Raw genomic sequence first — 26,490 nt, forward strand, 5'->3', positions numbered from 1 at the left:
GCGGATCCTGGCCGCCTCGGTAGCAGGTGCTACCGAGGGTCTCCCTCGCCTCGTTGTCAGAACTTAGAAAGAGGAGGAGAGGCGAGCGCCCCAGGCCGTCTCTGTGACCTCGGCCGCTGCATCTTACACAGGCAGGAGGGGCTGTAGAGGGAGAGAAGGGAAGGATGGTGCGGAGACGTTGATGGGGAGAGAGGGGAAGGGGAAACCGTCTGGGACCGCACCGCGGGGAGGAAAGGGGTAGAAGACCAGAGCAAGGAGCCTTTCTGTTGGCGCCACATCCTGCCGAGTCCCTGGTGTACAGAGCCTGGCGCTGGCGGGAACCCTGACTTCGCTTTGTACGAGGGAAATCCACCTGGGGGCGGCTCGGTCTGTCCTTCGGTCATACGCTTTCTCCTCTCAAAGGTCTCCCAAGGAAGGAAAAGTCACCCCGCTCCTAAAACATTGGCTTCCACCAAGAGGCTTAAGTATTCATTTAGTCGGTGGTACCTTGAGACCTTGGATGCGAATGAAAACGGTCACCTAATGTTTGTAAAATATTGTTTGGCGTCACGCTTGGTAATAGATTATGAATTTTTAAAAAACCATTTACTCAGGGGCCACAGTCTCGACAGGACGGAGCAGGAAGAATGGGCCAGATGGTCTCATGATGCTATTATGGGTTCGATGTTGCTTAAGTACTTCTTTTATGTTAAACGGCGTTGTCTTTTGACATTCTTTCAATTTTATTATATTTTAAACAAACATGTTTAAAAGATGATGAGATAAGACTGGAGTCAATGAATTAGACTAGACTATATTTGAATGTTCTGAATCCTGAAAGAAAATAATCAAAATCGTGTATACATATGGACTTAGCTTAGACTCAGCCTTGAAGGATCTGCAGTCATATACCTACAGGGAATTTAGCAGACACCCAGGAGGAAGGAATTAATTTCTGTCTCTTACTACAGTTCCCTTATTAAGAAGGTGGTTCTGGTCCACGCCAGTTACATAGGTTTTTACTGATGGTAAACATCGAGATTTAAATATGTGCAACTCTCAAGGAATAAGTGTTAGATGATTACATTTGTGTAAGGCATATTTTTATTCAAGTATGTTGACTGTGCACCATATGGCCAGTACCCTGAGGATGAAGATTAGAATATCCTAAGGGGATTGAATATCCTGTGACGCATTTGAAAAGGCTTAAGGGACTTGGTAACAAGAGTTTATGCTTTATGTTCTTTGTTTACTTGGGAACCAGCCATGAGCTTTTTGAAGTTACAGGAACAGAATGGTACTTCAAATTTGAGGCAACTTCTCACATACTTCTCAGAGTCACTTCAACTATGATTTTCTTTCTTAGTAGTATGATTTAATAACACTTAATATGTTTAATTTGCAATCATTTTATTCTTATTTATTATGCTGATGCAGTGTTTTGCTTTTAAATTTGAGTTTTCACATGGGTGAGATTCTCTGTAAATAATAAAGCATATCTACTAAAGTATTCAGGTAAACATTTACTTTTGACAAGTTCAGTACTATGTTTATTATAAAAATAAGGGAAAGAACTGAAGAGTTCTATTGAAATCTTATTCTAAGTTATGTAACTTAAACCACCTTAAAATAGTAAATTTCAGGATCCCTGGTCTGCAAAGAAAGCTAATTATCCTAGGGCATTTGTGACTGCTAAAAATAGTATTATTTATATACGTATTTTGGATCACAGTGAGTTTGTTTATTCTACACAATCACGTAAAGTCCTATCACTTGGCTTGTGCTGGTGGAAAGATACTCCTCCACATGCTTTATCATTCAATGGTGAACAATGGAAGGAAAAAAATGTCTTGTTTTAGTAAAATTGGTACCAGGTCAGGTAGTCTGATCAAGTAATTTGGGAGAGTCAGGTAAAGCTAATGGCCAGAACAAGGTTTGTGGATAATTTATTAATTCGGGCATAGTATCTCTCATTTTATTTCTTTAAAAATGTGCCCAGGTCTCATGTGTTCTTAACATCTGTACTTTCTATTTCTGAAGGTTTTAGGCAACTTATTCTTGCTGTAGGAGCAAGGGAAGGCAGGTATAGGAACAGGGTCCTCGATACTTGGGGCCCCAAAGATCAGATTTTTACTGTTCTTTTGAAACTGGACCTACTCATCTATGTACATTTAGAGAGCATGGCTTTTGTTTGTTTGTTTGTTTGTTTTTAAGTCAATAGTGGGAAGCATGGAGATTATTGCCATGCTTGGTTAAGAGTTCTACCTTTGGCTATTTCATGACAATTAAACCTAAATAAACAACTTTCCCTCGACCCTTTTCTCTTTGGAGAGAGAATGTGACAGCAACCTGACACCGTTCTCACTCCTCCCAGATCCTCCTTTAGGAACACGTGGATCCAGGCCGCGCTGGACAGTCCCACGCTCCTCCATGTTTGCTCGTTCTTCCTCATGCTGTTCTCTATGAACTTTCATACTCAGCATCCAAAACCTGTCTCAGCTTTCCTTGATATTTCCAATTTTAGAATGAGTTAACTGCGTGCTTTCTTCTTCCTTCCACAGTCCCTTCTTTACACCTTTATTACATTGATCTACATTTTTATTTGTTTTTATCTACATTCGTTTGTTTGTCTTCTCTACCAGACTGCAAGCACAAAGGTCTATTTTATAATCTTTGTAGGAAAATATATAGAAATATCGTAGGTATTCAACAAATGTTTGCCAAAATTGTATTTTACATATATACAGTTCACACACATATACAGACATCCTAGATAAAGATTTATGCTTCTTTTGTTAAAAAAATTAAGCACAAAAAAAATTATGAGGGCCAGGAACTGACCTCCATTTAAAGACTTTAGCTTAGTTCTCTTAAAAATGTCTGACTTTATACCATTTTCACAAATATTTATTAACTTTCATCTGACATCCCTACTTATTGTCACTGTCTCCTAATATTAGGCATCAGAGTTTTTCTTTTTTAATGAAAAAAAAGTTTTATTCAGAGTGGACAACAGCTTGACTTCTGTGGCAATCAGCATAGACATAAATGAGAGTCAGGGATTACTGAGTTAAAAAGCTCTCAGATCACAAATGATAGTTAAGCCACGTAAGTTACCAGAGGACTGAGAAACTGAGGATGGAAATCATGTGCTCCGACCTGGACATGGCATTTCGATGATGTACAGGGAATGTGGAAAATCTTCCTCGGAGCCTCAGATAGTCTCCTCATCCACCTCCGTTGGTCTCCTTGTAAATTCGGGTTTCAGGAATTGGGGCGCAGTGGGATGGTGGTTAAGAGTGGTACGCTTAGAGAGCGCCTGGCCCGCGCAGCTCTCTCAGAGTCGGCAGGCACGTGCTTGCTCTGAACGAGCCACGCTTCGTGTGTCTGTGCGTTACTGGACTTACCTTCGACACTGATCTTCACACCCCACACTGCCCCTAAGGTGGACGTAACGTAGACCTTATCTCTTCACCTGATAGCGCTACTCTTTAACACACGGAAAATGGATGAAAATAAAGATACCGATTCAAAAGAAAGTGAAGAGTATGAAGATGACTTTGAAAAGGACCTGGAATGGTTAATTAATGAAAAAGAAAAAAATGATGCCGGCATAACAGAGGTATGTGTAAACTGACAACCCCATTTATCGTAATGACATTATAGCGCTGTATACTTCTTGAAGAGTTTCATATGTATTATCCATCTCCACCTCACAAAATCTCTTTTGATATACATAGGACAAGTGTCATTATTTCCATCTTTTAGATGAGAAAATTGAGGCATAGAGTTTAAACGTTGTATTCTAAGGGCTAACTAGAGAACAGGATTAAGTTAGCACTTAAAGCTAAAATTATAATTTAAAAATTATAATTTACATAAGTAAACAATGTAATCAATTGCATCAAAAGTAAAAATGAATACAGTTCATTTCTACGTTATATGAACTTGCGTACAATTATGGGGTTATACTTTTAATATAAATGAAAAATAAAGTGTGCTCACTTCAGCTGCACAAATACTAAATGATAAATAAAGCAGATCCTCAAAAAACATGGCCTTTCAGCTAATATTTGAAATCTTAGGAGAATTAGCTCTTCAGAGGAATCAATATAGAGAAAAAAGTAAAGTGTCTTTTACATATTTTTTCTTCTAGAAAATCTGATCTAGAGATAAAAATTGATCTGGAATTTGGATTTAGGTCCTGCAGAAAATAGTAGCAGTAATAATCTGGAGAAATTACAAGAACCTCAAAATGACTAGGACTTAACCAAAGGCAGTGACCTTTATTGGTGCTGGGGAGAAAAGACACTGTTTTGAAGAATACAAATATTACAAGGAAAAAACATTTAAAACATATTCTTCTGAAAAAGTAAAGGGAGGATAATTTTATGGAGGGAGGACTATTAAAATAATAATGTATTGTTTATAGTTACCTTTTCATGCATTAACATAAAAAATTTTAAATATCAGTATAGCACTGAGTAACTTCAAATTCGAAATTAGAATTTTTTCCTGAAGTGCTATTGTCATATATTTCTCCTGGATGCTCATAAATATGAATTAGAACATTATGAATAAAATTTGAGCAAGAAGCATGTAAATTTTCCCATTCATAAAATAAATTATGTGAACATAAATATCCATTTCAGATTTTCTACATATAAATGGACAAAGTAGCTCAATTTTTACTAAAAAGAGACCCTCATATCTATTTTTTTAGATGGCTTGTGAGAATGAAGAGAATATTAACCAAGAATTAAAAGAGAATGAAACGGAAATAGAACACACCAAAGAGCTTTCTGATCCTGACAGATCTCTGAAGGATGAGGTTTCACCAAGAAGAAATAACTTCATTTCTGTACCGAGTATTCAGTCTTTGGATCCCATATCAGATTCAGATAGTGAAAACTCTTTCCAGGAATCCAAACTGGAAAGTCAGAAAGACCTGGAGGAAGACGAGGATGAGGAAGTGAGGAGGTACATCATGGAGAAAATCATACAGGCCAACAAGCTTCTACAGAATCAAGAACCCGTGAATGATAAAAGGGAGCGCAAACTCAAGTTCAAGGACAAATTAGTTGACCTGGAAGTTCCTCCCCTGGAAGACACTGATAACTACAGAAATTATTTTGAAAATGAAAGTAACATGTCTGGAAAACTGTCACAGCTCTGTATTTCCAATGAATTTGGACAAGAAAATGTACTCCTGTCGCTTGGTGGAAATTGTGAAGAAAACAAGGATAGGAAGATACTCGTTGAGAGAGATGGAAAATTCGAACTTCTGAATTTACAAGACATTGAGAGTCAGGGAGTCTTGCCCCCCATGACTAATGTTAACAGTAAAGAAAATGAATCTCAGCAGTTGTCACCGAGATCTTCCAGTTCATCTGTCAACAGTGTCAAGAGAGAAGAGCCTATGGCAAAGACCAATGGCTTATCAACAGAAGGGCCACTGGCCTTTATCCCTCAGCCACCACCTAACCCCAAGGTTTGTCCAAACTCTGCTGTCGGCTCAGATCCAAGAAGGGGGAGCAGGAGGCCTGGCCACAGGACACGGTCTATGATTGTGTCTCCGTTGACCTCGACATACTGTCTTTCTACTCGACAGAAAGAACTGCAGAAACGGCTAGAACAAAAGAGAGAAAAGCTCAAGAGAGAGGTGAGAGCACATGTGGGCGTTATACTTGCGCAGAGCGGAACAGGTTTGCACGTCTTGAGGGCGTAGTAGGGATTGAAATGCTTCTTTCAAAGTGGTTAATATATTTGTTGGCTTGTTTTGTTTTTCTATCGTTATGTTAAGTGGTTAACGGTTAAGAACGTGTGTTTGCGGAACAAACGTCATGCTTACGACGTGTGTGTGTGTGTGTGTGTGTGTGTGTGTGTGTGTTCCATGCCTACAATTCCTTCATTTCTCTCTGCTCTAACTCATCTACGATTTTTTAACCTTTCATTAATGTCTTTTGATATTCTTCCCACAAGGAAGAGCAACGGAAACTAGAAGAAGAGAAAGAGAAGAAAAAGGAGAATGACATGGTGTTTAAAGCATGGCTGCAGAAGAAGAAAGAGCAGGTCGTGGAGACGAAGAGAATTCAGAGAGCCAAGCAGATCGAAGACATGAACAGCAGAGTGAGTAAAACTCCCGTGTGGGCAGGCATTGCCCGCCGCAGGCACGACAGCTGAATCTGTATGCAGAAAGGAAGCTGAGTGTCGGGCTACGAACTGATGGGAGGAGTGGTCTGGGAACTACCCCTGCCAAAACCAGCACGCGGCCGGATGGCTGCACAATACACCCTAAGCCGCCCTGTAACAATCGAACTTCTATAGCACTGAAAATGGAAAACTGATTTTTTCAAGAGTATAGGAAGAGTTTGATATTCAGATAGGACACAGATAGCACACACGCACACGTGCACACGCACACGCACACACGCACAAAATATCCCCCAATCCGATAGGTAGGAAATATCGATTGGAGCGTTATTTTCAGCAAGATTGAACATCTAGTGCTGTTCAAATTTTCTTTTCAGAAAATCCTTTGTCAGCTTTTCTGTTAGGGATATTGGTTCTTCCTTTTTGAGAGTTGGGGACTCTGTGCATTGTGAAAACTAGTTCTTTGGCCACTGCATTAATTGTTTCTTTTGGTTTTTATTTCATTTTTTTGTTGTTGTTGTTGGTAATGCAGAAGTATTTGATTTCATATGGTTGGATTTATAAAACTGTAAAAGGAAGTCCTGAAAAAATTTTTTAAAAACAATCCTTTCAAGCATGATATAAACCTGCATTCAGTCGGTCCTGTATTCACAGCGTGCCCAGACTCCACCAGCCCAGTACAAACCGCTGCCATCTGCCGCCTGACCGTGAGGAAAGGCTAGCCCTGGTCGCCTTCCTCCCACCTTGCCACCCCTAACCCCGGCCTCTCCCCACACAGCAGCCAGAGCGACCTCCGCCGACGGGGAGGAGAGCGTGCCGGCTGTGGGTGGCAGCCGCCAGTGGCGGCTCCTCTCACGGCCGAAGCCGCAGGTCCTACCCAGGTCCTACCCGAGCCTGCAGGGGTGGGCGCCGGTCCTGCTGCGCCCTCACCCCCGCGTCTTCCGCACTCCAGCACCTTTGCCTCCCTTCCGTTTTGACGTCTTTGCTCGCTATCACCTGTCTCTCATCTGTCATCCATCTATCTCTCTGTCTAATCTACTTATGTATTGGAAGCAAGGTAAAGTTAGATTCGTGCGCTTGTTTCAGCAAGATAGAAAGCAGCACTTCAGAACCACGGGCTTCCGCAAAGGGGAGAGAGAAGAAGGTCGGCCTTGGAGCACGAGACCTCGTGCTAAATTACCGTGGGATTGGTTCGGCTGAGGAAGTGTCATTAAACGTGTGTTAAAAAGAGTTTGTGCTTGGTGCGTGTTCACGTCCTGGTTTGGTCAGTTTATCTGCTTCGTCACTCAGTGATGCTTACGGGTTGTGGCTGGTGTTCAGTCCTGAGCTCTCATATCACACCGAACGTGCAAAACGCAAGCCCTTCTCGGTCCTTCGCTCTTGCCGGCGCCGTGCTCGAGCTCCTCCTCCTCCAGGTGTCTCGTCACCTGCTCCCTCGCCTTCTACCTAAGTACCATCCTTTCTGGTCACTTTCCCTTTATTGCTTTATCTCCTTGCCACTCTTTTCTTTGAATCTACAGATCAATCGATCGATCGATCACCTCTTTTTATCCTCCCCCCTGGAGCCACTTTCTGTGATGATGGAAACGTTCTTCTGTATCTCACCTGCCCGGTGAGGTAGCCACTGGCGTCACGTGGCAGTTAAGCGCGTGGACGCAGCCAGTGTGACGGAAGCACTGAACTTCGCGTTTCGTTTAGGGAGCCGTGCGGCGGTTTGGACGCTAGGGGTGCAGGTCAGGAGGTCGGCGTCACGATGGAGACGCGATGAGCGGGACATGTGTTCTCGTAGGGTCTTACAGGCAGGGCCTTCAAAGGTTGTTTTTCGTTTGTTTAAATTAAGAAAAGCTTGTTTGTGTGATTAGCAGGGAAGCAGAGATCCACAGCAAGCTTTCCGATTATGGCTCAGAAAGAAGCATGAAGAGCAGGTGAAAGAGAGAAAGACAGAGGAACTGCGAAAGCAAGAGGAATGCTTATTCTTCCTACGAGGAACGGAAGGCCGGGAGAGAGCCTTTAAACAGTAAGTCGGAGGCGGGGCGCCGGCGCCCCCCGGGCCTCAAGGCCATTTTAGAAAGTTGTGTAATCAGTGAAACTTGGGGAAAAACAACTGAATATTTCATTCTACCATTATCCACCCATTCGATTTGAAATCCAGACTTTGAAATATGTGAGAATATTCTTTAATTCCGTACTTTTCATAATAGTTCTTTCTTCAAGATAGTTTTCAATACTAAAATTGTTTCTTACGGTACCAGAGTGATAGCCTTGGATAGCCTACCATTTCTTTACGTGTTCATTTGTACATTTGTTTGTTCATTGATTTGTTCATTTCTTAGAGAAACGGGGCAAAGATTGGTTACATACAGCCAGTCTCAGAAAAACTGAATAAGGAGTTGCATTAACTAAGGAATATTTTTCTGTCAAGAAAGGCAGGCAGGCTGAGGAGAGGGATCTGTGTAGACCCAGTGAAAGGAGATCTGGGCACACGTTTTGGACATTTGAGGCAAGCCCGATCTCTTTTCAGTGATATGGGTAAGACCTGACTTACCTGGCTCATTCTGAGGAAACAGACTGGGCTTCATAATTTCGCCAGCAAGCCTCGTTGTCTCAAGTTTCTTTCTTTTATGCTTTTTTGTTTTAAATATATCACCCTTTGTTATCAAAGCGGTGAATGTGCATTGTGGAGATGGGCGAGGCAAGTCACATGGTCATCATCCAGCAATCACTGCTGTGAGGGCCTTAGTGCATGTCTTCTAGATATTTCTGTGCACTAGTAATTTAAAAATAGAAACTGAGATCATACTGATAAACTGATCTGCTATCTATTTTCATTAATGATCTCGTCTGTATCCAGCCCATAACCATTTTCCAGGTGAAGAAAAAAAACCCAATTACGTTGGCAATTTCATTATAAGACAAACTTAATTTCAAACACTTGATACCAAATATAACTTTACTTTCTTGTGTGAGCCTAGGGTATAAACCTGAAATTCTTCATTTAATACTTCAGTAATTTGTGTTGTGACTATAGCATTTCAATGTAAAGAAATTAAATTTCCTTTGTCTATAGTAATAACTTTATAGCCTATATAGTATATTCAGGTTGATACTCACCAGGTCTGATCATGTCTCTTTCTACAGATGGCTACGAAGGAAACGGATAGAAAAACTAGTAGAGCAACAAGTCGTCAAAGAAAGAGCTAGACAGCTCCGACTAGAAGCAAAGCATTCCAAGCAGTTACAGAGTCAGCTGTGTAATATGGCAGAAGCCAGAGCTTTTCGCTTTACTGATCATTACAACTGAAGGTGTCCATTAAATACTTCCTTTTGAGGCTGCAATCCTCCAAATCTTGGATATCGTTTTTTTCTGGCCTGTGCGCTTTGGGCATGCTGTAAGTTACGGAAATGGCGTGCAGCTCCTGGTGATGTTGACAATGAATTTATCTTTATTTAAACACTAGAACAAAATAAATTTCTTCTCCTACAGTGTTGGAATCCTTTCTTAGTCCATGCGACAAAATGAACCACAAATGAACTCTACATTCCTTTACTTCTAAATTATTTTAACATTTCTAGCTGGAAAGAACACAAGAAAGGGGCATATTTCTATTCTTAGTTTCTATTATCATTTAAAAATTTTCAGTAGAACCTCTCATGAGGCAGGAGTGACCTCTTAAGCAAGCCTTATACAGAGTCCTGTTTATATGAGCTTTGAATTTAAACAGATGTGGCAAGCTAAGCAATAAATAGGCCTACTTCCATGCGTTCTTTTTTTAAAAAAAGGTGATGGTTATGCATGATGCTATTTTAGGGGTGTAAACTAGCCAGCTCTTATCGAGAGTTTATAATGCGGTATTGTAAATGTTTTTTGGAAGTAATTTGATGTAATGCTTAGAACAACCCTATTAGTCCTGTTTTTCAGATAAGGAAACTATAGAGGTGAGCAGTTTGCTCACAGACTGACCTGTGTGGTTGCAAAATCCTTTCTCTCAGTTACGTTGTAAAGTTACATGTTGGTAGACTTTTGTGAAACATTTCAGAGTACGTGAGAATCGGATGTGTTGAAGACTGGCACCCTACATACGTATAAGTTTTTAAGGGGTGGAGGACAAAGGTAAACATGCAGTTCTCTCAAAGCTTCAGACGACCAGGTTCTGGCCCACTAGGCATTTGTACCTTAATCATTAACCCAAAATGAGAAAACAGATAACAGATAAGAACAAATTTGGCATTTAAATATTCCTTAACATTTAGCAAAAACGTTTGGGGTTTCGATGGGATTGCAGTGAACCTGTAGACTGCTTTGGGTAGCATTGCTTTCTTAACAACACTGTCTTCCCGTCCATAAACACAGGGTGTCTTCGTCTAGCGCAGCAGCGTTCTGTAGTTTTCCGTGTACAGTCTTTCACCTCCTCGGTTAAGTTTATTCAAAGATATTTTATTCTTTCAGATTCAATTTCTTAATTCTCTTTTTGGATTCTGTTCTCAAAGCACAAATGACTTTCGTGCATCAACATTGCACCCAGTGACTTTGGTGAATGTATTAGCTAGAACTAGATTTTTCTGGGTGTGTGGACTCTTTGGAATTTTCTATACACAGGATAGTATCATCTGCGAATAGAGATAGTTTTACTTCTTCCTTTTGCAAACTGGATTCCTTTTCTTTTTCTTGACTGATTAATCTGGCTGAAGCTTTGAGCGTATGTGGGAAAGCAGTGGTGAGTCAGCATCCTTGTCATGCTCCTGATCTTAGGAGAAAAGCTTGTAGTCTTCCACCACTGAGGACAATGTTAGCTGTGGCTTTTCCATAAATGCCCTTTATGAAGTTGAAGAAGTTCTTTCCCTGTTCCTCTCTTCTACTTATTCCTCTTCTTCTTTTCTGAACGTTTTGATCATGAAAGTACGCTGGATTTTATCAAATGCTCTTTCTGCATCGGGTGAAATGATTGTGATTTATCTCCTTTGTTCTTTTAATGTGCTATGTTACATTGGTTGATTTTCTTGTGTTGAACCACCTCCATTCCTGTGATAAATACCACCCGGTCAAGCTGTGGAATTCCTTTACTGTGCCGTTACATTGTTTGCTAGCATTTCATCGAGCATTTTTTTCATCTGTATTCATGAGATACTGGTCTGTAGGATGCTCCTCCTGTGGTGTCTTGGTGTGGCTTTGGTATCGAAGGAAAACTGGCCTCACAGATGCATTAGAAAGTGTTCCCTGTTCCCCCCTCTTTCATTTTCTTGGGAGATGGAGAAGATTGATATTAATTCTTTAATAGTTGGTAGAATTCACCAGTGAAACTTTTCTGGTCTTGGATTTTTGTGGGGAGGTTTTTCTTTTTAAGTAGACTTTTTTAGAGCAGTTTTAGGTTCATAATAAAATTGAACAGAAAGTACAGTTTCCAAATGTCCCATGCTCCCCCACTTCCCCAACCTCCCCACTACCACCATCCCTCACCAGAGCGGCGCTTGTTATGACCAGTGAGCCTGCAGTGACACATGATCGTTGTACGGCACCCACAGCGTACATTAGGGTTCACTCTTGATGTTGGGAGATTTTCGATTACTGATTTAATCTCTTTCCTTGTCATAGTTCTGTTCATATTTTTTTTTTTTTTTTTTTTGAGTCAGTTTCGGTAATTCTTGTGTTTCTAGGAGTTTATCCATTTCATCTAGGTTAATTTGTTGGTATACAGTTGTTTATTTATATGAAGTTGGTAATGTCCCAAATTTCATTTCTGATTTGTTATTTGCATGGTTTTTTTTTCTTAGTCTAGATACAAGTTTATTTAGTGGATCCTTTCAAAGAACCAACTTTTGGTTTCCTTGACACTATTGTTTTTTTATTCTCTATTTTGTTTATTTCTGCTCTCATTTTAATTTCCTTCCTTCTGCTAGCTTTGGGTTGTTTGCTCTTCTTGTTCTAGTTTCTTAAGGTATAACATTAGGTTGTTGATTTGAGATCTTTTTTTCTGTTTAGCTCAGTTAATTATTATTGTTGTGGTCATTGTTATTATAGACACTCTTAAACCAACCATTGCGGAAGTGTACTGTAATTTGAAGTTACAAGAGTATACATTTTTTTTATTCTGGTAAAATATATATAAAATTGACCTTTTTAAAATGACAGTTCATTAAGTGCATTTATATTGTACAACCACCACCATTTCCCATTTCCAGAATTTTTCATCATCCCAAACAAAACTCTGTACGCTAATAGCTATTACGTAATATAAATTAATTGATAGTTGTTCCTAACATATAGCATTTACTTTCAAAAGATCTCCCTTCACCTGTAGCAGTTTCGTAAGCCTCCTCTGCAGCCTGAGAAGGGCAAGGACACTCCCTCCCCGCGCCCCGCGCCCGCCGGCGCGGCTTCAGAGCTGGGGTCAGAAAGCGTTCTGTAAGGGCGAGACAGTGTTTTCGGCTCTGCGGCCCTTGCCTCATGCAGTCAGCTCTGCTGCTGTCCTGCGGGAGCCCCTGCAGACCTCGGGCAGCGAACGGGCGAGGCTGCCCGCGCCCCGCGGCTGCAGTGTGCCGGGCCTTGATTCTGACGAACTAAATTCAATCTCCTCGTATAAATATATATAGCAAGGGCCTAACAGGTATATATATTTTTTGTTTTAGAGTCCTTTAGGAAAAGCATCATGTAATGTTGGAAGCATTCTCTAAATTTACCTACCCAGTTTCATTCTTTTCTTACCCTGAGACATTTATTAAGAAAGGGTGATCTGGAGTCTAGTACATGAACCATCTCCAGGGACACATGTTATTTAAATAGAAAGTGAGATGACTTCTAGCAGCATGTGACCCCCGCTCCCCAATAACAAAGCCTCTCGGGTGATGGGCAGGTGCCCGGCGCAGCCGCCAGCGTGCTGAGCGCTAAAGCACAGTCAGCTCGCCCTGGCAGTGGCTGCAGCAATTGAAAGTTACGTCTTCATACCTAGTATAGGGATGAAACCGTCCGATATTTTTCTTTGTAGCAAGTAAGGAGGTTGGTGAAGACTCAGAAAATGGATTATCAGGTGAGCGTTCTGTACAGGTAGCGGGGTCCAAAATGCATAGAACCTAAGGCAAACAAGAAGTAATGTCAGGTGTACCCAGCAGGGACTGTAAAGGCCCTTTGTTTTACTGATGTCTAACTACCCATAAAGCTCCACTCGTTAGCATGTCACTGCCATACACATAACGCCCGAAAGATGAATCTGACTGCCTAGAGAACTCGTCCCTTTCCTCCAAAAGCTCCAAAGTCAACGTCTAGTTATTACATTACCTAGTGTGCCTATTTTTTTTTAAATGAAGACATTAACGGGTATTGATGAAAAGCATGAAAACCAGGAAACAAGATGATACCAGTTCTACTGTAAGTGAGGTCAGCTCGTACCCTTAACCACTGCCTTCCTCCGGCCCTGGCGCACTGCGTGGAGCCAGGACGCCACCTTCACTCCTCTGCTGAAATCTCGTTTCAGAGCGGTTGACCACTTATTAAACAAATGGCTTTTCTTTCTGCTTCTGATTTCCACGTAACGCACTATGCTGACCACTGTGTTCTTGTCTCTTGGGTGTTGTGGACGCCATGCTCTCCCAGTTCTCGGCTCTGACTTTCCCCTCCTGTTCCCTTCACTGAGACCCACAACAGGCGGGACTCTTGGGCTGAGAAAGTTCCCCACGCAAGGGCAGCTCCCGTTTCTCGTGTTCGTATTCTCCCAACCACCCCCGCGTGCGGGCGGGGCACGGAGCGGAGGAGGTCGGCACTGCATTTCGAGGGGGGCTGTGAAAAGCCACAGGAGGAGCGTGTTTCAAGCAAGAAGGCGCAGTCAGCTGCACCAGAGGCGGCTGGCAGCGACTGCGGTAGGCAGTGACACGGCTTCCCGTCAGAGAGAATACGAAAGGAGAACAGAAAGGATAAGGGTGATGAGTTTAGTTTCAGGTACTGATTCGCCTAGTAAAGAGCTGAGTACCTATCACGTGCGAAGGATTACGCCAGACCTTGAGGAACCGTAAGACGTTGTCCCCGCCCTTAAAAGGCTTATAGTTTGGGAGACGGAGAATCAAACAATCGCAATGTAACTTGTTAAAGGGCTATGATAAATCTATCTGCCGAATGCGGCGGAAGCCGGGGGGCAGGAACACCCGGGTTGCCAGTGACATTCAGGGAGGGCTGATTCGTACAGGCTGCGAGGTGCTGGACGGGCAGTGGAGGGAGAAGGAAAAGAACGTCAGAGGCACGGGACGCACGGCCGATCTGCAGGCACCAGGTCTGCACTACACGATTCCGCAGCGTCCGGCACGTTCACATCCACGTGTGGGAATTAACAAATCATTTCCGAGGTCAGAAGTAATCTATCACCTACTCATGGTCACTAAATTAAAAATTCTACATAGTAGTTTTCAGGTCAAAATGAACTCAAGAAAAGGATTACCAATGATTCGGCAGCTTCCTGAAACAATTACAGTTTTCTCCTTATGAATACAGTAATATTGTTTGAGAAAATTAAAGCTCAGAAGAGGAAATAGTTTTCTCCCAGGTCACAAGCTCATTAGCATAAGGTCGAGTTTAGATCCCATATGTCCTGCCTCCCAATGCCAGGCGCTTTCCATCAGAACATGCCACCCTGCAGTAAGAGGGCAGCAGTAAAAGCCCCACAGACCATCACAGAAATGCTTTACCGTTTCAGCCATTTTTTCTGCTGGGGTGCTGCAGAACTCATCGGTTGCGAGAATCTTTTTCTGACCGTTAGTGCCGACGTTCCCCAGGAGGTGCGCGTGGATCGCTTTTGCCAGCTTGTGGTTTGCCAGGGCCAGGTCTGCCGTGCTGCGAGGCTGCATGCCCGGGCAGCAGGTCTGCGCTTCCCCCCACTGCAAGGAGCCCAGCAGCTCCCCCAGCAACCTGCGGACACACAGGGCCGCTGAGCGTTAACAGGAGGGTGGGAGAAAAGTCAGGAACGCTAGATAAGTGCGAAACACAGTTCTGAAAGCGTAGTTTCTTTCTCCCTCATCTTTCAGAGTTCAATAAATCAGGAAGTCTGATAAAATAAGCTGGACTACAGGAAGCACTAACAGTTTATTAGGTTATTGTCTGGAAATCGTTTAACAGATCTTTTTTTAGTTGTTGTATTTTAGTATAGGTAAAATATGCTCGTGTGCTCTAAGTACACTATAAATACGCGGCTCATTTAGTAGTACAGAACTACTGATTTGATTTGTACATCTACTAAGACAGTTGTATGGTATTTCTTTTTCTGGTGAGTTACATTAATTGATTTTTGAAGGATATACATACCAGTCTAAAATTGCTGGCCTAAAACCTACTTGGACATGATGTCTACAAATTCGTATACAGTCACGCACCGCGTAACGACAGGGGTACCTTCTGAGAAACGCGTCCTCGGGCAGTTTCGCCGTGTGTGAACAGCACCGGGTGCACTCACACAGACCCAGGTGACACAGCCTGCCGCGCACCCCGGCTACGGGGCAGCCCCCTGCTCCTGGGCTGCAGGCCTGGACAGCAGGTGACCGCACCGAACACCCCGAGGGCAACTCAAGCACGTGAGAAAACGATGCGATGCAAAAAGAGACAAGACGTATGAGGCCGCCGCTGGCAGAGCTCACGGCAAATGTTTTTCTACGTGAAAAAAGTATACTCTCAAATAACGACAAAAAGTGCAGCAGAGTAAGTACCTCAACCAGTAACACAGTCGCTCACGACCTTTACCGAGTACGTGGGCTGTACGTACTGCACGTGCTGGGCTGTCAGGTGAGGGGCGGCGCGGTGACTTTGTTTTCACCAGCATCACCTCAAACGCGTGTAACGACTGTACTGCAACCTTACGATGGCGACCTCGTCGCTAGGCGATCGGGGTTTCTCAGCTCCGTTGTAATCTCATGGACCACTGTGGGCCACTATGACCAAAACGTCATTATTCAGCTCATGACTGTATATTGTTGGATTTGATTCACTAAAGCTCTGTTAAGCATTTTTGCATCTACATTCATGAGAGAGACTGGTCTATACTTTTCTCGCAATGTCTTTGTCTGGTTTTGGTATCAAGGCAATCCTAGCTTCATACCATGAGGTGAAACTGTTCCCCACTTCTCTATTTTCTAGAGTTTATGTAAGTTTGGTTTTATTTCTTCCTTAGATGTTTACTAGTACTTACTAGTAAACCCATCCATCTAGGCCTGGCGTTTACTGGAAGGGTTGTTTTAATAGGTTACACCTTTTTAGGTTATTTTCCGTAGCTTGTGCCTTGTAAAGAGTTTCTCCGTTTCGTTTTAGTTGTTGAATTGGTAGAGTTGTTCGTAACGTACCCTTGTTACCTTTTTTATGTCTATAGAATCTGTAGTGTACCCCACTTCCTTCTCATTCCTGACACGGGTTATGGGTATCTTTCTTTTTTTCCCCCGATTATAATTAGAAGAAAAATTTATCTTTTTCAAGAACCAGGATTTGGCTATTTCACTTATTTCTGCTCTCATCCTTTTTGTTTTCTTCTTTTGCTTAATTTGCTCTTTGTGTTAAGGAAGAAGCTTAGATTACTGATGAGACCAATCTTGTTTTCTGAAACAAACATTTAAAGTTATACATTTTCCTCTTAAACACTACTTCGCCTCCTACAAAGTCCAGTATTTTGATACATTGTGTTTTCATTCTTTCAATTTCCCCTATGAGATCCTCTTTGCCTTTACTGATTTGATTTGCAATCAATCAATTATACAGCAGCACAAAGCACATTTAAGGAAGGCCATCAATTCTGATAGTTCTGGAGCAGATGGACGTGAATGTAAACTCTAACGCCATAGAATGGTCATCAAAAAGATCTCTTTCCAAAGGAAAGACAGGTGTACTTTTTGGTTTCCACCAAAAATTACACAAAAGTGCTACAAATAGAACCAAAAACGACTCTGAAATCTAGGGATTGCTTCTATTATAGATATAACTAATTCTTTCCCCAATTAAGAATGTAAGAAGCATATCTTCTATTTTGTTTAGTCTTCCTCCCTCTCCTAGGCATCTATTTTGAAAAGCTACGAAAGTATATGTTTAATAAGTTATTAAATGTAGACACACTAAAGAACCATTATAATAACAAAACTACACAATAAAGTAGACGAGCTCAAATGTAAACGAGTGCCATACTTCTGGGTAGCGCCCATGTCCTGACGGAACTGTCCCCGTTCGCTCAGGAGGTCCCGCACAGCACTCTGCGCCTCACGGTGCTGGCGCTGCAGAACTGCTCTGGAGTTGGCCAGCTCATCCGCCATGACCCTGGAAGAGAAGCAGGTCTTACGGATGGACCCTGACAGTACCCGTACAGAGGAGTGAACGTGCTGCCTTTGTGATGGTCATCTTTAAAAGCTTACAAAGAAGCTTTGACACAGTCGAACTACTTCTCAGTTTTTAAATCTTCACTAGGAAGCACTTAAAATGTCTACGAGCTGAGAATTCATTAAAGGGATTCAATTAAAATATTTATTTACAAATTGACCAAGGAAATAGTTCTTTTACTTTCCCTATGCAGTGACTTTTGGTATGAACCTCAACAATCTTACTCCAGACTGATCAAATTTTGAAAAAAGAAATACTAAATGTTTTAAATACAGAAAATTTTAGAGGAAAACAAAAATGTGCTATTTTCCTATCATCCAATTACCTCTTTGCCATTAGAAAAATATTAAAATAATGCAGAAAGGCTTCTATAAAGGAAAACTAAGTCTTTCCTCCTGTCCAGCATCCCAATCGTTCTTTTATATGTAACCGATAAAGATCCATATCCAGAAATATTTTTATATATTCAAAATAAATGTGTTGAAAACAAATAGTCCCATTTTATTTACAAAAAGAGATTATTTAATACAAACTTTTCTATATTTTGCTTTTTTCACCAGTTTATCTTGGTGAAGTTTTCAGATTAGCACATACCTTATTTCCTTTTTTCTTTTTCTTTTTCTTTTTTAAAAAAACTGTGTTTTTTTCTGATTGGATGTGCCAGAATTTATTTAACTGGTTGCCTACTGATGGAACTGAAGCAAAATTTTAAGTATGTTATTCAGCTGAAAATCTTAAAACTAAAAGTCTCAAGACTATAGCAACCACTGAATTCCTTAATACGAAAACAATTTTGATATCGAATGATTAAATCAACTAAAATAACAATAGTTAAGTGTAATTTTTATTGCTCGTAGAATGTTACTATCAGTTTTGATCAGGATGTTAAAAAAGTTACATATTGCAATAATCTGTACAATAGACTTGCCTCTGAAGCTGTTCAGTGAGAATTAATTTAATTAACGTTCCTGCTAAGACAATGAACAGGAAGTTCATTTCCCCAAAGAGTGCCCTGTCACAGCACGAGAAACGGACTTTAGGAGTACAATTACTAGGAAGTATCACGGACATTAAGACACGAAGAAACACCTTCCTGAAAGTTTATTCATCAATGATTCTTAAAGTACCTGGAAACCTGTGGTGTTTTGTGAGAACTCTGCAGATGACTGAATTCAATTTAAGAGCATCATCTGCTGGGATGAGGGAGGCTCATTATGATATAGGATAGCACTTCTCCATTTAGGGAGACTGCATGAGTGCGGGGTGCACTCGCTTCGTCAATAATATATGTAATAACCTGGGTCAGGATTCTTCACACTACAATCTACTTTCTTGTATTAGGGGTCAAATCTGACAGCAAATTGGGCACAGGAAATAGCACTTAAAACTGAAAATACCTGCTCGCGAGGAATTTACTTCGCCACACGTCACACTGTATTGACATCCGCTCTAGCTGTTCGGCGAGCTGAGCTGTGTTTCGCCCTAGGGCTTCATTTTCTAAAATAAGCTGATTTTTCTCACGCGCTAGACGTTCAAAGTGATACTGAAGATCATCCCCAACGGAAGCCACCAACAACTTTTTTAATTCACGATTGACCTAGAAGGCACATGATCAATGTAACAGGCTCAAAGTAGTGTCAGTTTCAATGTAGCAAAATGAACAAAAGAGAACTGTTTGTGTAATTTGGGCCTCCATTACTTAAAGTGCATATCAAAAAGTGATATTAAATACTTAAGTTTCATAGTATATATACACAAACCATGTGGTCTGTAACCCATGTGGTTATAAACTGAGCCTCTTCTAAAGAGTATAAATCATTATCATAAAAATTACAAACTGCTTCCAGTTAACACTTAAAAACAAAAATTTTGTTAAAAAATGACAGACTGTTTTATGTGATTTTTAATATTATTCAACATTTAAAAATTAATTTTGTTGTGCCCTAGGAGTTTTACTTTTAAGAATTTAAGCAAAGGAAGGTATTCAGGGTATCGACAAGCACATTCTATACATTGCTACTGTACATCCAAAAAAATTAAAATGCAAATGTCCAATAACAGGTGTTGGTACATGGTGCAGCCACTGAAGAACTCTGTTACTATTAATAATGATATATTGTAATAGAATATTCTGTGACACAAGGAAACATTAATAACGAAGAGAGGGTTATAAAACAAAAATAGCACATATAATTATGCAGTTATATCTGCATGGTATGATTATAGGTGGTACTATTTTCATTGTTTTTCTGTATTTTCCAACATGTTCATAAATGTCTTTTATGATTAGAAATTAGTTATTTAAACATGTATTAAAATACATCTGAGTAAGCACCAGTAACCATGGTGTCAGCGTGACTAACATTTAGCAAAAGGATGCACAGTCTAATAGGAAATGAAGTGCAGGGTGAGGCAGTGTTTACTAAGACGTAAAGGTTAAAGACCCACGGTTAAGCACTGCACATAGTTTTCCATTTGTGATGATGATACCAATTCTTACCCTGCCATTGTCTTTATTCCAAGTATTTGGTATACAGAGGTAAAAGGACTTGGAATTTACGGATCCTTAAAATGGAGGTTGCTAACGAGTCAGTTTCAAAGGCTGACTCGGTCTGGAAGTTTGTAACTGTAACCTCCTCACCTTACAGGTGGTCTTGCCCAGAGCACCTCACAGGCCCATCTTCAACCTACCTGGTTTAGAGTATAAGTTCCCAACATGATCTAGTTCTACCACAGGCCCTGAGACAGAGCTTGCAATTTAGGAGGAAGCTTTCCAGAGTGATAACGGGCCATTGCGAATGGCAACCGCCTTCCCAAGAGGAAGTGTAGTTTCCGAACACGTGGGCTTAGAAAGGGCCAGGTGTGAAGAGCATCCGCACTGGGGCCTGCGAGGCTGTTCTTACCTCTGTCTGCACTCGGAGCTGGTTCGAAAGACCTTCTTTGTCCTGGAGTAACCTCCTTTCAGAGTTCTTGAGCTTTGCCAATGCGTTCTTCACCTCTGAGAGTTCCTTCCTAGGCTCTACAGCTCCCTCTGCCTGACCAAGGAACTCTGCTTTATGATGTCCTGGAGACCTCGCCTTTGCGTTTTTGGTGGGGATGACGTGGGTTATGGCTGCTTTGGGCACTAATATTCTGACGGCTTCGACTTCCACTGCTTTTTCAGTGAGAACCTGCCCCAGCTGAAGGACTCCCGGGCTCTCTGCTTTCTTTCGCGGACTCTGAAGGACGAGATGACGCCTTGTGGGGCGGGCTCCGGCGGTGACTTCGGCTTTAGGCGGCTCCTCTGTTTCCATTCCATCTCCTGCGCCTCGGACTGGGGCTGAAGTGGGGGTGACTGAAAAAGGGAAGACACAGCCTAAGACTTACTGAGAGGAAATGCCAGGAGAAGGCCAACACTGTTTAACCCTACATTCCAAATTACTGGCCCTAACAGGAATGGAGAAGTTCAGAGTAAAAAGTAATTTTCAAAACAATCATGTGTCCAAAAAAAGACACATGAAGTTTCACAGGTTCAAGCTCCCCTTAAGTAAATGGTTTCTGTCTTGTTAGAAAATGCATGAGGTTTGGAATCAGGGTATCTGGTTCTGACTTCCATCCACTTCCTGGTATGACCCGAGGTGAACAATTTAACCCTCCAGGAATCTCAGTTTCCTAATCTGCAAAATGGAGATACTTACATGCCGCAGGGTTGCGGTAAGAAAATACAAAACGATCAAGCGCCGGGCACACTGTCGACTATGATGTTAGCTAAACAGAAGTATCGGCTAGAAATACGCATATTTGGAACCCATTACCTCAAAAAAGACTCATCTGTTTTTGCAAACTCTTGGCAAAGAATGCTTTGCACAAACTACCCAGCCCGACTATTCAATATTTTCTCTCCCAGGCCTCTGGTCAGGCCTTCGTTCCTGCTATTTCTTGTCCTCTTAAATGGCTTTTGTTCCTTCTCCCCCCACCCCCCCCCCCCGCACCACTCATTGTGATTCTAAGTTACCCTAAGAAGTCAGCTTCAACTCCACTCTTTGTAGTAAATCTTCCCACTCTCTGACTGCCTGTAGCACACACTGTACTCATTCGTGTTCAGTTTGAAACTTAACCGTGAACCCTAGCGATCATTTTAAGGATTCTGCACATGCTAATTTCACTTTCTCAATAAGTCTTATAAGCACATTGAGGGCAAGTGGAAGGTACCTGGTGTTATAGGAAGGAGATGAATTTTGGGATCAGCCGGATCTGGGTTTGAAGTACCACCATTACTACCAGACACACCCGGACAAAATCCTACAGTTATCTTAGCTTCACTTTAACGTCTATGAAATGAATTTAATAATATTGACATCTGGATAGTATTAAATTTGAACATTAAATGAGAAAATATTAAGTAACAAATAACCAACACTTATAAAAGACCATATACCAAACACAATGCTAATTACAATATAACTCGTTTAATCCTTACAACAGGCCTCGAGATAGACATGAACAGCTCTATTTCATAGATGAGGAAAATGTGGCAGAAAGAGACCCAGAAACTGGCTGAGGGGCCACGCCACACAGCCAGTGAGTAGAAGAGACAGAATTCGATTCTGAGCGGTCTGTCTGCAAAGACTGAGGCCTTAACCACGGCATATACCGCCTCTTTAAGTGTCTTGAAGTTCAAGTTCACACGAATAGCAGGTGTTCAAAAAGTGGTACCTCCTATCCCTTTCCTCCAAAATGCTTAGTACACTGCTGCACACACGTTTACCAAACTAATTTGCTCAACTGAAATAAATCACCTTCCCTCCTACAAGCCAAACCTGGCTGGCCGTCCTTGCTTCCCATAACTTTCGGAAGGCAGCTACGCTCACCACTGCACGGCCACTGCCCCAGGCAGATCACAAAAACATCTTCCCCTCTTCTGCCTCACCTCAAACTGAGTAGCTAAGGAGTTTCACTGAGTCGCCTTTCTCCAAGAAAGGGTTAACTTCACTGACTCCAGACAGTAGTGGCTTAGAGCCTAGAACGAACGGATGACAGACCAGATAGAACAGGAAGCGCGAGATGGAGGGCAGAAGTTCCAGAAGGGTGCAAGTGCCACGAGGTACGGACTTGGCGTCATGTTTACTGCTACGCTTAGCAGAGCGCCCGGCTCCGAGCGCGCTATGCCTGACGAAGCAGCGAGCGACTGAGAGCGGCGGGTGGGGGACGAGCGCACACAGCAACGGCTCTCGTGATGCCCGTGGTCAATGCAGGACTTCACGGTAAATGAGAATTTATGTCAAGTGTGTAGAACGCTGTTTGGCACAGTAAGCGCTCACTAAATGTTTGCTCCTATTGCTTTTATTATTATTATTTTTAAACATCCCTAATAAACTTTGGATCTTAAGGGGAAGAAAGTTTAATTAATGGCATAAAGTATAATTCTGACTTTGATGCTAAAGTCTTACAAAGTTATATCTCCAGATTCTAGGACAATTTTCATTTACTAGCTTTTTAAAGACTTTTTCCTATGTATATGGTAATGCACTTGGAATCCCAAGTTATGTTACTTAGACAGGAGGTGCAAAGACCTCAGGGCTATAATTAACGTGTTCTACTTTACGAAATGTTACAATGAAATAGTTTGTCATTTATATAATAAGTGTTAACTAAAACATCCCTTGGGCCTTAGGACCGATTGTACTTTCAAAAAGATGAACAAAGTGATACTTCAGAAAGTAAAATAAAGGGTTTAGTATATTAGTTTACGCTGTAGCCCATCGGCATTGAGAATTTCCACTGAACTGTTTTAAAAATAAAGGCCTGTTCCCATGTTCATAAAATCTGCTTTTAAGTTTGTCCAGCTCTATCTCATGCAAATTTAATTTTATCACTAAGACATTCTGGTATTCGAAGTAATGTAGAATCATGAATTAAATACAGATTGAAACATCAGTGGGCACTGAACAGAACTCTTTTCAAACAAAATACATCATAAAATTCCAGTCAAGAGATTCAATCAACTTGTTTCAACCAACATTTAGTTTTAACTTTATTTAAACGTTCTAGTTACTCAAGCCTTTAGGAGAACCTGTACATCACATGGCAGCTCCCTCTCTGTAACAACGGTGCTTCTAGCTAACGTGATGGGCGAGCAGGCGAGCGGGAGTCGGGGCCTTCCATTTTCTCACCCAGTAACTTACCTTTCATAATTCCGTTTTTCCTTGTGACACACGTAGAAACCTTTCTTACATATGCACTAGGCACAATCCAGGACACGTTCATGAACAATTACCTCCTCCCCAGTGGGAGACAACGATCTATGGTACCAGCTCCGTAATTATGAGTGATGCTTAAGGAAAGCAAAACATTGACCCACGTCCTTCTCCACTGACGGGAATCAACAAAACAATTCTCCAACTGTTCATCAACACCACTTCCATCTGTGACCACGTATCAAAGAATTAAAAGTATCTAAGGTTTATGGCTCGTTCTTACTACCTTTCCCAAGGTGATGAAATGTAGGGAAAGAACAAATAACATTCTACTATGGGGGTTGGCAAACTTTTTCTACAAAGGGCCAGATAATAAATATTTTAGGATTTGTAGACTATGAGACAGAACTGGAGATATTACGTAGGTACTTAAATAAGAAGAGAAAAAAACAAACTTTTAAAGATGAAATTCAAACTATAATAATAAAATTTTTGGAAAATAGGTCTAATAATGAGAATAGATTTTTAATTTGGGATAACACTGACTTAAGTGTCCAGTATTTTTATAACAGTATGAAATGTTATAGAGCGGACAAGCAAGGCAGGACTAAAAGGTAACTCTTGTAGTTAGTGAGTGTTATGACTTGAATTGTGTCCTCCTGCCCCAAATATTCATATGTGGAAGTCTTGACCCTCCATACCTCTGAAAGTGACCCTATCTGGAAATAGGGTCAATGCAGATATAGCTAATTAAGATGTGATCACACTGAATTAAGGTGGGCTCCTGATTCAATATGATTTTCGTCTTTATAAAAAGAGGAAATTGGGGCACAGCCATACACAGGAAGATTGCCATGTGAACATAAAGGAAGACAGCGTGATCAAAAGCCAAGGAATATCAAAAATTGCGAGCAAACCACCAGAAACTAGAGAGAGGCTTGCAACAGATCCTTCTCTAGTGCCCTCAGAGGGAGCATGGTTCTGCCAACACCTTGATCTTGGACTTCTAGCCACCAGTCTGCGTACTTTGTTACAGCAGCCGTAGCAAATCAATGCAACAAGAAAGAGATATTTTATACCCACCCTTTGCCCACCTAGTTTAATCTTCCAGTGGATAGCGAACATAGCTAGCTATGTTAACAGCACTAGTCATCTAAGTACCATGAATGACGTCAACACTCAACTGTACATACCTGAAATGCAAGCACTGCATCACAAAACAAACATGAAGAGACCTGAAACACAGATGGTTCCCCAGGGCTCTATGAGATTTAGCTACCTGGCTCAAACATCCCTTCATCCTACCATTGAAAATGTCGTGTTTCAAAAACAATTACCATCGAAAGAAAAAGACTTACCTTTAGTTTCTAAACTCTCAAGAGTAGTCATTTTTTAACCAATGACATGCACCCCAAGACTTCTACTGAAAAAACCTAAAAACGTATAAAGAGAAAATTAAAACAATATAATATAAACACATCCACTCAGTCCCTGGAATTTAAATATGATATTCTTCTTGCTTCTGTATTGGGTAACATGCATTTAGAAAGGGAGTGTCCCTCACGTTCCTTTAACAACAGGTGATACTGTTATTGCTACAAATGTCTCAAAAAAAAAAATTAGGCATGGTTTACTTTCAAATTTGTTTCACTGTTGTCCTCACCAGTATACTCTACGTTATGGTATATGCGTCCTGAATTTGAGTTCAGAAATAGCACTGAAGCGACTGCAGGAGCTTTTGTATCACTGATATGACAACAGATTTTTTAAAGTAATTAAAGTACTTACTTTCTCAGGAAACATTACTGACATTAATTTGTTCACCACGTATATCAGAGAGGAGCTTCTGTTAAGATGTTTAACAAGCAACAAAATATTCATAACTCAATTTTCGCTTTCTTGGGAATAAAATTAAAATGCCATAGCATATACTTTCACGAATGCACACATGATCTTACAGTGTAGACCAAGATCCACTGGAGAACACGAGAAGAAAGGTGCTACTAACGCCGTATTAATATAATATGAACTGTACACTATACAGACGACTGGTTCCACCACGAAAATGATCGCTCTGCGTACTCGCTTTCACTCAGCACAGGGTCTTCCATGACCACCCTCACCAGTCACAAACCCTCCTTCTGCTGCTCTGAAAACAGGTCTCCAAAGTCCCTTCGAATGAGCAACGAGCCCCGAAACCGCGCTGGGAAGATGCACGGCGAAACCGACACGCACAGCGCGTGTCCGCCGGCAAACGCCGAGAGCAGGGGGCGGCGGCGGGTGCGGAGGTGGAAACGGGCGTGCAGGCGGCGGGTGTGGAGCGACGCCTTCTGCCGTCCGGCCGAGTCGTGACCGAAGTTCCGTCCCCGTCTGAGCAACCTTCCCCCAGATCCACGGCGGCCGAATGCCGAGCTCCGACCCAGCCCTCCGCCCCTGCCAGCACCCGCTTCGCTCCGGCAGCCCGTCGCGGGGCTTACCTCTAAGAGTCTCAGCCTTCCAGTCCCGGGGGGCTTCCCGTCGCAGCTTCTCCGGCCGGGTATTACTGGCGCAGCCTCTTCCGTTCCAAGCCCACCCGCCCAGGGATTCCCCGCATCAATTCCAGCTCACTACTAACCACTTCCGGTCGCTTACTCAGGGTTTCGTTTCCGGAACACGTTCCCCAAAGAGAAAGGTAAACGCACTCCGTGGTGCGTTTAAACTCAAGTAACGCAGACCGCACGGTGTGAGGCTTTAGTGAGCGAGAACTGGATACATGCCTGTTTAAAAAGAAACTATAATATTCAGATACGGCCACAGAGCGCCTTAAACTTCCGGGTCATCTGTCAACCAAACGGAAGTGGCGACACTAGAAAGAGG

General features: G+C 41.8%; 2 protein-coding genes across 6 annotated transcripts; one reads left to right on the forward strand and one right to left on the reverse strand.

Moving 5' to 3' along the window:
• CCDC181 (coiled-coil domain containing 181) lies at window positions 1–9,624 on the forward strand. Of its 3 annotated transcripts, none has more exons than XM_016148605.2 (6): window positions 1–131; window positions 3,462–3,601; window positions 4,703–5,641; window positions 5,962–6,108; window positions 7,995–8,149; window positions 9,271–9,624. In XM_016148605.2, exons 2-6 carry the CDS (start codon window positions 3,485–3,487, stop codon window positions 9,431–9,433), a joined length of 1,521 nt encoding a protein of 506 aa, XP_016004091.2. In that variant the 5' UTR covers window positions 1–131; window positions 3,462–3,484; the 3' UTR covers window positions 9,434–9,624. The 3 variants fall into 3 exon arrangements, with proteins under 3 accessions (XP_016004091.2, XP_016004092.2, XP_016004090.2); XM_016148606.2 differs by having other exon boundaries at window positions 7,998–8,149; XM_016148604.2 differs by lacking the exon at window positions 1–131 and having other exon boundaries at window positions 193–3,601.
• On the reverse strand, window positions 42–26,407 carry BLZF1 (basic leucine zipper nuclear factor 1). 3 transcript variants are annotated; one of them, XM_036234685.1, is made up of 8 exons: window positions 26,112–26,407; window positions 24,993–25,067; window positions 20,362–20,792; window positions 18,856–19,055; window positions 17,270–17,398; window positions 14,800–15,019; window positions 13,073–13,197; window positions 42–141 (listed from the first exon to the last, which is right to left on the reverse strand). In XM_036234685.1, exons 2-8 carry the CDS (start codon window positions 25,021–25,023, stop codon window positions 57–59), a joined length of 1,221 nt encoding a protein of 406 aa, XP_036090578.1. In that variant the 5' UTR covers window positions 25,024–25,067; window positions 26,112–26,407; the 3' UTR covers window positions 42–56. The 3 variants fall into 3 exon arrangements, with proteins under 3 accessions (XP_036090578.1, XP_036090579.1, XP_016004093.1); XM_036234686.1 differs by lacking the exon at window positions 42–141 and adding an exon at window positions 4,246–4,927 and having other exon boundaries at window positions 26,112–26,406; XM_016148607.2 differs by lacking the exon at window positions 42–141 and having other exon boundaries at window positions 11,734–13,197; window positions 26,112–26,406.
• Between the last annotated feature and the right edge of the window lie 83 nt (window positions 26,408–26,490).

Source organism: Rousettus aegyptiacus, unplaced genomic scaffold, assembly GCF_014176215.1.
Source record: "Rousettus aegyptiacus isolate mRouAeg1 unplaced genomic scaffold, mRouAeg1.p scaffold_m13_p_17, whole genome shotgun sequence".
NCBI lineage: Eukaryota > Metazoa > Chordata > Mammalia > Chiroptera > Pteropodidae > Rousettus > Rousettus aegyptiacus.